The sequence below is a fragment of the Danio rerio genome, chromosome 23 (assembly GCF_052040795.2).
Source record: "Danio rerio strain M-AB ecotype USA chromosome 23, GRCz13ab, whole genome shotgun sequence".
Classification (NCBI taxonomy): domain Eukaryota; kingdom Metazoa; phylum Chordata; class Actinopteri; order Cypriniformes; family Danionidae; genus Danio; species Danio rerio.
Genome location: NC_141043.1, coordinates 45,617,193 through 45,630,000, shown reverse-complemented (window position 1 = coordinate 45,630,000; position 12,808 = coordinate 45,617,193). Strand labels below are relative to the sequence as shown.

Here is a 12,808-nt window from a genome sequence, read left to right as displayed (position 1 = left end):
TGGTCAACTCTATGGATGCACCAGCCCTGAGTACATCTCCAAAACGTTTGGTCTTATGGAATACTGATAATTACATGACTAAAATAATAGTGATTATGAGTTTTCATATAATCCATCAGCCATTAAACCATAAAACATCTAAAAACAAAACAATTAAGTTGACCCCTTAAATCGATGGCAAAATATTGGTAAAGTGTGTTGCTTTGCTTACGGTAGCAGAGCATGCAGAGGCAGTCCAGGATTTCTCTAAAGAGCTCAGTCATGGGCGGCAGAGGTTTCAGCTCAATCTTCTTGAAGTCTTCAGGACATTTGTCTTTAAGGTGTCCATCTCGCTTGCAGATGCTGCACACGACTGTTGGCGGCTGAAAAAAATATTAATAAAAAATAAAAATAAATAAAAAAACACCACACACACTTCACTTCTGGATCACAGTGTCAAATCGATCACCACAGTGCCTGAACCCCAGGATCAAAAGTGACAGTAAATATATTTTGAAGCTAATGTTTGATTTATTTATTTATTTTAGTTAAATGCTACTATTTTTAAGTTTTTAGTCAACAAAAACTTACTTTTAAAGTTTTGAGTTCAACAGAAAGATGATAAGTCATACAACATATACAAACAGCTGTGCCGTTATTAAATCAGTATATTTGAATGATTTCCAAAGAATCATAGGACATTAAAGACTGGGGTAATAATACCGAAAATTCAGCTATGAATCACAGAAATAACCTGAATTTTAAAGCATTAAAAAAATAACAGATTAAGTACTTGGTTGTATTTTTACTTGTAAAAAATGCAGCGTTGAATTTACTTTAATATTATGCATATTTAGCAAAAATATTTAAATAATGTGAGTATAGATAAAACCCATAATGCAAAAATAATCTGATAACTGGTTTTATATTTATAGTTTCGTTTCTTATCTAGGTGTCATTCTTAACTAGATTGTGTCATTCACATGATTATGATTAGTCCTTTAAGTAATACAGTTCAGTCTTTAAAATCAATGTTTGTACGGATTTGATTCTTATGCCCCTTGTTGGTTTGGATCCAGGCAAATAACAATTTAACAAAGACTTTTATTATATCTGTACAATAACATTTATTTAATTTAAAAAAAAATGAAAATACTAAGTAAAATAAATATAATAATAATAAAACTAATCAATAATAAAAATAAATAATTATGAAAATAATAAAAAAGGAAAGTTTTAAATGTTTCTGTTTTTAAAAGATGCCAATGTTTTTACATTTTTAATGTCTAAAAATCAACATGAAATGAATGAGACTAGAAGTCTCGAGCCAAAACGATTCAAATGGTTACACCAGAGAGTACGTCAAGAACAGGGCTTGACAAACTTTTTTGATCACCAGCCATATGGCTAGTAGATTTCCAACATTACTAGCCACTCGCCATTTTCACTAGACACAATTTTCTTGTTGGGAAAATATATTTTGCCTTACTTTGACTTTGACATGCTAAATTATTTGATTTAGATATTGTGTTATGACCACATGCCTTCTCATTCATTTCACTTCTTGATTGTATTGTGTATTAGCTTGCTCAGTGTGCATGAGCAAATGGCTTGTGTCACAATGCAATCAGTCTTTATTTCATGACTTTTCAGGGCTCTAAATTAATCTCCTATTTAAGCAATGTTATTGTAAAAAAAAAAATATATATATATATATAATTAAACCATATTAACAAAAACTGTAAGCAAAAGAAAGCAGGTGAAACAAATGCACACGATTAATGTTAGGCCTGTTAATAATCTCTTCTAAGAATAATTAAAATGAAAGCTGCTGCTTACAAAAGAATACGTGTATTTTTTTAATCTTGAAAGCAGCAGGACTGTGGGTGCACGATCATCGCTATTTGTCAAGTCTATTTCAAAGGGAACCAATCGCACTCGTTTCGCTTCCTCTAGGAACGGTTGCTTTGCGCAAGTAAATGGGAGCGCGCGCTTTTTAACAGTCGCGCACATCGCATCAGCTGTTAGCGCGAGTGATCATGCTCTCATTCTGTATTCACCATTCTTTTGCTCGCACGAACAGTTTTTTTTTTTTTGTCAGTCGTGCCGCTTCTCGATTCTAATATCACATTTGCACGAATATTGGGCGATGCTTGTTGTCGAACCCTGCTTTTAAAAAAACTACAATTTAAAAATGACTTCCAACCAGCCAAAGTGGATAGCGGAGGTGTATGTCTAACCCGCCAGAGCTGAAATCTACCCGCATTTGGGGGTAATCGCAGGTGTATGGTCCGACTCAGCCTCCACGAGGTGGCATAGCTGGGGCTTATGCAGACACTGACGTGCACCTCTCAAAAATTGTAACTACACATCACAACGACGTTTAGCACAAGCTCTGTGATTGGTCGGCTTGGTACCGATGACAATCGTGGGCAGTGCTGAGAGCCACGAGCCAGATAAAGCGAGTGTTTACAAGTGTCGAATCCTTTGAAGGCTCCGGATGGAATCTGTTGTTTTGTGTTTACCTTATCGTTACAGTTTTTCCTGCCTTGAATTAGCGATATTTAGCAACATGTAGCGTTCAGAAAAAACAAAATACCCTTAAAGAAACTCAACACAGAGAAACATGTAAGCCTACTGCCAGCTAGCGTTTCAGAAGTGTTATTGCAGAGCAAAACAAACAGCACAAAGAAATATAAATGCACGACTACTAGCAAGCCGTGGGTCACAGCGATCGATCAATGCAGAAGTATAAATCAGCCCTGAGGTCAAAACAATGCACTCACCTTTCCTCCAGTGAAGATCATCCTGTCAAAGATGTAGTGCAGGTCTTCTGGAGCGATATTGTCCTGTTCCTCCATCTCATGATCTTTCTCCTCTTCCTCATCATCTTCATCGCTGTCCATCAGCAGGCCGTTCAGAACAGAAGGAGACACGTTTCTGGAGATTTCCTGAGAAACACCTTCACCATCAATCCCACCGTCCCCCACCAGGAGATCAGTAAACGCTCCTCTCAGGCTCTCCTCTTCCTCCAAATCCCGCTCTTCATCTTCATCACTGCTGTCTCCGTCCTCTTCATCACGTTTCTTTCGCTCCAGGCTGTCGGATCGGGCGGTTTCATTGAGTCGGTGTTTGTTCCTCAGTAAACGGCGGCTGGTGTTCACTCTGTTCCTGCTCTGGGGACAGGCGAAGTACTTGTAGGCCGTGCGGAAACGCTCCTGGATGTACTCGAACACCATCTGACTGTTCAGACTGCGGGCCACGTTCCTTTTCAGTGCAAACGGATCTGGAAAGGGTTAAAGGAGACCTATTATGTAAAAAAAAATCACCTTTATAAGGGGTTTAAACATATTCGTGTGGAAATAGTGTGTGACTATAATCAGCTTCTGATGGTAAAAATGTATTAATTGTATTTATTTACAATCCGACTTGATAAAAACAGTCTGCAGAAACACACTGACTGACATCTTTCATTTGTAGGTGTCATTAGAAAGGGGAAAGCCCCGCCCATTAGTAACCATCTCTCCCTCGTTAGCATATAGATATTGTTAGTCTTGTATTTGAATCTGCCACTATGCTGACACACAAGCATTCGTAGCTCCGCCCACAATCTCATTTGCATTTAAAGCAACTAAAAGCCATGTAAAGCCTGAAAGGTCAGCTTCAAAGGTTTAAAATATTATGTGTGAGGTATTTTGAGCTGAAGCTTCACATACACACTCTAGGGACATCAGAGACTTATTTTATTTCTTGTAAAAAGAGGCATAATAGGTGTCCTTTAATTTGTGGTCATGTACTAGAAAGTTCATTCTGCTGGCTGTGTTTTGTTTTTAATGTTTAGCTTAAAGTGACAAAATGCCTATTTAAAGGCACAGTATTTAATTCACACCGCTAGAAACATGTATTCAGAACAAACAAAAGCGTAGTTTGATGATGTTGTGTCTTTATCATGCAAGTAAACAGCTTATAAACAGTTCAGAGTTTCATCAAGTACATTTAAGACAGTTTTAAGAGCATTATGAATGAAATTTCAGACTTAAACAGGACTGAATACTAAGGATTTTTTTTATAATGGCCTGGTTGGGAGAAATTTCTTAGCCACAATTTAAGTAATGTGTCAAAACAAGCAAACCCTGCTTGTATACTGATGAATATTTTTATTTACTAAACCTATATGAGGACACATTTAATTGGGTGAGCGGAGGGCTCTTTGAATCTGCCATTATTTGTCTTTGAAAACAGGTGACAGGTTAAGGCAAAGGGGTCATAAAAGAGCATGAGAGAGGACTTGGGGATACAATGAGAATCATCTGTGTCAGAAAAGCATGAAATGTATACAACATATGTTGAAACTGTCATGTATGTTTGAAAAGATCCACACTGTATGGGAGAGACGAGTCCAGTTTAGATGTTTGAAACATAATCTCCTTTCACACATACACACCTTTCCGGAAAATTACCGGCAATTTTCCGGGAAGGTGTGTATGTGTGATCAGGCCCTTTTTGAAAATACCGGTAAATTCGTTCTGGCTATTTTCCGGAAAGAGAAGTTGTCAAATTGTTGGCGCTGTGTGAACGCAAAAGTAAGATTGCCGGAATAAGCGTCTAGAATGTGCTGACGTGAGACGTCTGCTTTAGCCAATCAGAACAGTCAGACGCATTCACGTCCGCGCGGTTTATGTGAATAAAAGCCTTTGAATATTTTTCCAGACACATTTAGCTGCTAGAAATTAGTCAGATAACGTTTATATGTTCATCTTAATGCCAACCGTGTAATAATTATCGATAAGATGCTTATGATAAGCCGTTGTTTGTTTACCTTCAAGCTTTGCGTGTGCCCATAAAACAGCCCTTGAGCGCCAGCACACACCCATATCATGTACATCTCGATATGTGAAAGTGTTCCTCAATATGTTTACATGGAAGTTGTTCACAATACTGATCCATCCACAGAGTTTGTGATGTAGTCAAATGTTTACAAACACAAGCGCAGCCGTTTAAAGCTCATTTCTGGGTAATGATGTCAGAATTTACCAGTATTTTGGAATGGATGAGTGAATGCTTTTTTCCGGAAAAATTCCGTAACTTCCTCGCCTGTGTGAACAGCGCTTTTTTGAATTTACTGGTAAAATCGTCCTGGAAATTTTCCAGATATTAACCAGTATCACTGTGTGAAATGGGCTATAGATCCTAGTCATGATTACCAAATGTGAACTGTATTTTTAAAAACAGTTATGAATACATTAGATCTTTACATTACGAGAGTCACCAAGAAGAAGAGGCTTTAAATAAGGGTTGTAAAGAAGTAGGAGCTGGAAGAGGCCTGTTGAACCAGTAAACAGCTGTGAAAACACAAAGGTGGGAGGAAGCCAGGATAAAGGGGATAGCAAATCTGAAGGACATCAGACTGTCCAGGAGTGAGACTAGGGATGGGTCTGCTTATGGACGTCTCTGCTTTTTTGGAAAACATTCCAATAAAGTATATTTTTCTGATATTCATAACCCCCAGTCTGAGTTTAATTCATTAAGAGAAAAACCGAAAACCACGACAATACATACACATTTTTTTCAACATAGATTTTCTTTAAAAAGATTTAATATAAATAAATATACACCATCATGGACAGCAAAATTTTAAATGATTTAAGATGTGCAAGACATTCTTGTTGTCCATGTAAGACCTACATTTTTTTATTCATTCATTTTCTTGTCGGCTTAGTCCCTTTATTATTCTGGGGTCGCCACAGCGGAATGAACCGCCAACTTATCCAGCAAGTTTTTAAACAGCGGATGCCCTTCCAGCCGCAACCCATCTCTGGGAAACATCCACACACACATTCACACACACACACTCATACACTATGGACAATTTAGCCTACCAAATTCACCTGTAACGCATGTCTTTGGACTGTGGGGGAAACCGGAGCGCCCGGAGGAAACCCACGTGAAGGCAGGGAGAACATGCAAACTCCACACAGAAACGCCAACTAAGTCGAGGTTCGAACCAGCGACCCAGCGACCTTCTTGCTGTGAGGCGACAGCACTACCTACGGCGCCACTGCTACTTTTTAAGACTCTGTGGACACCCTGACAGTTAAAATAAATGTTGGTATAATTATGTTGGCTTGAGAAAGCCAACATACTGTTATGCTACTCTGTCCTTGAAAACAAACGTATCTCCTCCTTGGCCGTTCATGCCACAAGGCCCAAATGTGGTCAAAATGTGCTTTCTACATTCAAGATTGTTGCTATATCTCCACATGCCTATAAGACTTATTGTTTTTTTTAATAAAAAATGTTAAATATTACATTTTTATAATCCGGGCATATAAAAAATTATGCAAGCCCCAAATTTGGCCAAAAGCTGTATTTAGATGCGTTAGATTTTGTTGCTATATCTTTAAGGTTTATCACACTTATAGTTTTCCAATAAATAATCTTTAAGCATTATTTTTCTTATAATATGGCAAGCTATTTTGACTTAAACTCCATATTTTTTACTGATATGGCAAGCCCTTTTTGCATGTATCACCTTCACAGTTATTAAGCATTGTATTTTCAAAAAAATACGGCAAGCCATTTTTACATAATGTTCATTCCCTTAGTCTCTTTATTAATCAGGGGTCGCCACAAGGGAATGAACCGCCAACTTATCCAGCATTTGTTTTACACAGTGAATGCCCTTCCAGCCGCAACCAAGTTTTTGACACTCATAAAGACTGTCATAGAAACATCGGGGTTGATTAAGATCACTAGTATTGCCGAGAAGCTTTGATGTATCATCACTAACCTGTCAAATGTCCCCATAGCAATAAAACAGTATAACCTAGCGACCATTTAAAAATAGCAATATCGCTACATCAGAACATCGCAGGGACCTGGGCATTGGCTTGTTTGACTCATGCTAGCAAATGGGACTTCCTTTGTACTATGCATGGTAACAATGATAATGGAAGCCAAGTGCTAATAACGATTAGCTACATGCTATGAATGATTATCTAAATGCAATAGCATATGCTAGAAATGCCTTCTAAGTATTAGCATTTGATCAAACATGTACACGAGCATTGCCATTTAGCAACTGCTTAGCAACCACCTAACAATGCCATAATTGTTTTAGCAACTGCCTAGCAACCACTTAGCAACCGCCACCATGCTTCCTGCCAACTGCCATTCCTAAGCCTATCGCAGTCACGTTGGCTTTCTCAAGCCAACATCAAAGTTTATCAATAAACTTAAGGTTCTAGTTATATAACAATAATCTATGTTCATGTTCACACAATGTTTTAAAAAATAAAATATAAAATGCACAAGTGCCCTATGAAGCGGTGTGAAGAGCATGCCAAAGCAACAGATGGCGACACTCCTGACTGTTCATGTTGGCCAATCAGAAGTGTTCTGCTTGGCAGAATTATGATATTTCTGTTACAAAATTAAGTAGGATAATTGTCCATGTATCAGTATATACACTACAAGTATACGCCCTATCACATATGGGCAGCGCAGGGAGTAGCACTGTCACCTCACAGCAAGAAGGTTACTGGTTCGAGCCTTGGCTGGGTCAGTTGGCATTTCTGTGGAGTTTGCATGTTCTCCCCGTGTTGGCGTGGGTTTCCTCCAGGTGCTCCAGTTTCCCCCACAGTCCAAACACGTGCGCTATAGGTGAATTGGGTAAGCTAAATTGTCCTTAGTGTATGTGTGTGAATGAGAAAGTATGGGTGTTTCCCAGTTGCAGCTGGAAGAGCATCTGCTGCTGGATAAGTTGGCAGTTCATTCCGCTGTGGAGACACCTGATTAATAAAGGAACTAGCAGAAAATAAAATAAAAGGGATCATCACACATAAGCAATTAAGATTGGGCAAATAAAAATCTGTTAAATTGTCATTTTTAAATGAGGATTTAATAATTATGTTGCAATAAAATTGCAAGTAAAGTAACTTTTTACATTGTAAAGACAAAGTACATGTCTGTAAATTATTTACATATGAGCTTTAAAATGTCCTATTATTATTATTGTTTATTATTCCAAAATATCATATTATTTTTGTTCTACAAGTTTACGCAGGATGGGATGACTAAAAATGAACATGCAGCAGTGTAATAGTGAACAAAGGTGGCAACATTAGTAATACAATAAAATGAAGAAAACATGCCATCCAACTCAAGCGATGCACTGTGTTTAGCTATTTATGTCTCCATACTTCATGCATCTACTTCTGTTTGATTGCAGGCTTTTGTAAACAAAACAAAACAAAAGTTAAAACAAAATTTTTTAAAAACATTTTAACATCTTTCTGTTTTAATTATTGAAAATAGCATCGATAAGCAATATCAATAACAATAATATCAAAATATCAATTGGATAAAAGCGTCTGCTAAATGACTAAATGTAAATGTAAAATCTAAACAATAGCCAGCCCTAGTTATCAGAGAACTATTCAAACTCTAGTATTAGAGCACTCTACGCCACCTTTTAATCATTTTCGAATGTAAAGCTATTGTAGGAGATCTTCAAAACCACATTAGTTATCTGTATGATCTCACCCTCTATAGCGAGTCTGCGGCGAGGCCAGTTCTTCAGCTCTCGCGGCAGCAGTTCCTTCAGACGGATGCTGATTATGTGCTCCTCCAGGGCAAACTCAAGTGTGTAAAAGCGCAGGAGCTCCAGCCACAGCTGACCCAGAGACGCGCTCACTGGTTCCTCCAACTTCAGACGAGACTGCAGACATAAACACACAATTAATTATGATCTCCTCAAAGAGACAGTTCACCTCATCATTTAACTCCCTCTCAAATGGTTCTAACTTTATTTTGCTTGTGTTTTTGAGTTGTGTTCTGTTCGACACAAAAGAAGATATTTTGAAGAATGCTGGTTGCTGGCATCCATCTACGTCCATTGCAGGGAAAACAACTATTATGGAAATTGATTGGTACAGCTAACATCATTATTCTATAGATTTTCTTTTGTGTTCGACTCAAAAGGATTTTGAAGTGAAAAGTGAGTAAACGACAAAATTATTAATTTTGGGTTAACTATGCCTGGGGCTGCCTGGCTGAAATTAAAAGTCTGTGTGCATATACCCCATTAAATATTTATATTTATTTAAAGCACGTGTCAAACTCAGTTCCTAAAGGGCCGCAGCTCTGTACAGTTTAGTTCCAACCCTAATTAAACACACCTGATCAATCAAATTGAGCGCTTTAGGCTTGTTTGATGCCTACAGATAGGGGTTTTGAAGCTGGGCTGAAACTAAACTCTGCAGGGCTCTGGCCCTCCAGGAATTGAGTTTGACATTCCTGATTTAAAGGGATCGTTCACGCAAAACTGAAATCTGGGAAAAACACTGTGAAAGTCAATGGATCACAGCAACCAGAACTCTTGTGGAGGTACTGTGGAGGAAGTGGAGGGCGAGCAAATGATTTTTTGAGTGAACTACCTCTTTAAAAAAAAGTTTCACAACATAAACAAACATCAAATCAAACATAAGATTTCTGAAAGCATATAACCCTAATTCTTTTTTGAATTAGGGTTTTTTTTTTTTAAGAATTTTTTTGAATGACTTTTTTGAATGCGCGTGGCTGTGCATTTATACTTCTGCGCGCTGTCTCTGTTGGTCTGCATTAACACTTCCAAAACGCTAGTTGGCAGTGAGGTGTAAATGTTCCTCTGTGTCGAGTTTCTTCGCTGCTTTTTTGCTTTTCCTGAACACTTCCGGGATGTACAAGTGGCTCAAACTCGCTCATTTTGAGGCAGGAACCGGCGGACGTGCAACAACTTTAACTATGAGGTAAACACAAAACAAAACTTTCCATCCGGAGCTCCTTCACGGGACTCCACACTTGTAAACAATCGCTCGCGCCATTCGCGCGGCTGTTGGTCCCGCCCAGACTTGTCAGCGCTACCAAGCCGACCAATCACAGAGCTTGCGCTACGCGTTGTTGCGACGTGGTTACATTTTTTGAGAGGAGCACGTCAGTGACGGCGATGGCCACGGCGAAGGGCTATGCGTCAGCGACGTAGCATACGCCGGCGTTTCACGCAGAAGTATAAATCAGCCTTAATCGAGAGCCGTTTATGTTTCATGTAGTTAGTTTGTGTGTTGTATTTACCACAGTATGTGTTTTTCTGTCATTTCAAAACGCCTATTTGTTTTCATTTTGTGCCAGTCTGACAATCAATGTGTCAGTTGGAAAGTACAGCACGTGCGTTTGTCAAACATTTTGGTGAATTACATTTGTTTAGGTTGGCTAGGGGTGTCAAAATTAATTTTTTTTCTGTGCACCACAATTCAAACACTAACAATTTAGCATCGTTCATTAATGATCATAACCGGTTATCATGTATTGACGTCATTTATCTCATATGCGCTATGATGCCGTAGCTTACTTAAAAAAAAATATTCACCTTTCCTGTAGTCTGTTCGAGCTTCTTCTCTTTCTTTTCTACGGGTGTTTTGGGTTCAGGTTTGGATCTTCCATCTCCTCTGCCTTCGCCTGCAGGAGCAGGTCTGTGTTCCCATCCCACAAACACCTCAGACTGCACACCGGTCAGATGAAATTCATCCACACGCTTCACCTCGAAGCCTTTGATCTGACAAGACAGACGTTTTTCAATCTTTTAGATATCATGGACTGCAGTTTTTTCTTCGTCTTAGCTGACGTTCACCAAAACATTAGCTCTTACCCAGTGTCCTAAATAAACAGGCAAGACGGGCTTGTATCTCTGCTGCAGGAAGAAAATGACCATCAGAGACAGAGAGTATGATGGGATTCCTCCTTCTGCCTGACAGTCGATGTGGCACAGCTACAGACAAACACAATCCCGTTAGGCATTAGTAATAAACAGCTACAGCAATTCTGCAAAAAGTGATGATACTATGACATACATTCGCCCAGTAGCGGAAGGCCAGAACCAGAGGAACGAGCCTCGGCTCCAGTCGGGACAGAGCCGCGAGGTGATTGGTAGTGAGGCACGCGACATCATTTCCTGCGCTCACTTTACACATTAACCCACTGCGGAGATAAAACCACTCATATCAGTCATGACAGATCCTCATTTATGATTTGTTCTTCATGTGGACAGTGGCTATTAATAGTGTCAGTGTTTTATTATGGATATAAAGCTGACCTGGCCTCATCTCTGCAGAAAACAACAGGGACTTTGGCATGAAAATCAGACTCCACCTCTGCAAACTCCACTGGAAACAAAAGTGAAACCAGAGTTAATCCGGGCTCTCGAAACTTGAGGATTTTGCATGCATGAACGGAAAGTATGAACAGGAAATATTTATGCTCAAATACAAAATAAATAATTGACAAAAAAAAAAAAAGTTTCTCATGATATAATTAGAAATAAACTTTTTAATTATATTAAATGTGCTATTAAATAAATAAATATATGATAAATAAATTATATAAAATAAAATAAATACATATGATATTTAATACAAAAATGACCACTCTAAATAAAAAATAACCAATAATAAAATTAAATACTTAAACACACACACACACACACACACTTTACATAAATATTTATAAACTTTTGAGCAAAAATCTAAATGGGATGCAATAACTAAAATAATAAATACCATAAAATGTTATTATTATTATATTTTAAAATGTAACATTTAAAATCGACACAGAACATAAACAAATTGCATATATTAACTGTATACAAAAAGTAATTATATTAAATGTGCTATTAATGTCTTTTAACAGAAAATACAAAACTACAATAATGATAATAGAAAAATAAATAAAGTAATTAAATATATACATACACACACACACACACTATAAATTTTGATATGCATTTTAATAAAAACAGAAATGGGAAGCAGGCAACGTGGTGGGTAGCAGTGGGTAGTGCTGTCGCCTCACAGCAAGAAGGGCACTGGTTCCAGCCTTTGCTGGGTCAGTTGGCATTTCTGTGTGGAGTTTGCATGTTCTCCCCATGTTGGCGTGGGTTTCCGTAGTGTCCGTAGTGTGTGTATGTGAATGAATGAGGGTGTATGGGTGTTTCCCAATGATGGGTTGCAGCTGGAAGAGCATCCGCTGTGTAAAACATATGCTGGCAGTTCATTCCGCTGTGGTGGCCCCAGATTAATAAAGGGACTAAGCCGAAAAGAAAACGAATGAAAAAATAAATAGGATTAAATGACTAAAACATGAAATGAAAATGTAATTATTATATTATTAAATTAAACATTTACACCAAATATAAATATATGCTAATATTAACTGTATGCAAACAGTAATTATATTAAATGTGCTAATTAATATATTTTTAACAGAAACGGTCAACAATAACAATAAAAAATAGAAAATAATAATAGATAAAATTTTAACAGAATGTAAATAAATTGCATATATTAACTGTATACAAAAAAAGTAGGTGTATGATTTTGCATTAACTTACTGTTTTAAAAAAAGTTAAATTAGATACATTCTCTAAAACAGGGGTGCCCAAACTTGGTGCTTGAGGGCTGGTGTCCTTCAAAGCTTAGTTCCAACCTCAACCAGATACATCTGGCCTTGCTAATCCTGCTCTTACTAGGCTTCCGAGAAACATCCGTGCAGGTGTGTTGAGGCAAATTGGAGCTAAAACCTGCAGGACACCGGCCCTCCAGGACAAAGTTTGGACACCCCTACTCTAAAACAACATTTACTAAAGATAAATAATACATAATAATTATTATGTAATATTATACATGTAATTATTATTACTTATAACTAGAAATTCTGTACTTGTTAAATGTCTGTCTAACTTGTTTAATATAAAATATATATAAATGTAAAAAGTTTTTTGCCATTTAAAGTCCTTTAC

General features: G+C 37.7%; 1 protein-coding gene across 11 annotated transcripts in view; it reads right to left on the bottom strand.

The window, feature by feature from the left end:
• The window catches only part of tut4 (terminal uridylyl transferase 4), a 56,685-nt gene that overhangs the window by 22,145 nt on the left and 21,732 nt on the right, over positions 1-12,808 (bottom strand). For all 11 annotated transcript variants that reach the window (XR_015523898.1, XR_015523896.1, XR_015523893.1 and 8 more), the window contains 7 exons: positions 11,108-11,177; positions 10,866-10,992; positions 10,664-10,783; positions 10,385-10,570; positions 8,524-8,698; positions 2,766-3,265; positions 212-362 (listed from right to left, as the gene is read on the bottom strand). Coding sequence is in view for 4 of the 11 variants with exons in the window: in XM_087307638.1 (XP_087163764.1) it covers positions 212-362; positions 2,766-3,265; positions 8,524-8,698; positions 10,385-10,570; positions 10,664-10,783; positions 10,866-10,992; positions 11,108-11,177 (1,329 nt within the window). In the remaining 7 variants the exon portion in view is untranslated. The remainder of the gene's footprint in view (positions 1-211; positions 363-2,765; positions 3,266-8,523; positions 8,699-10,384; positions 10,571-10,663; positions 10,784-10,865; positions 10,993-11,107; positions 11,178-12,808) is intronic.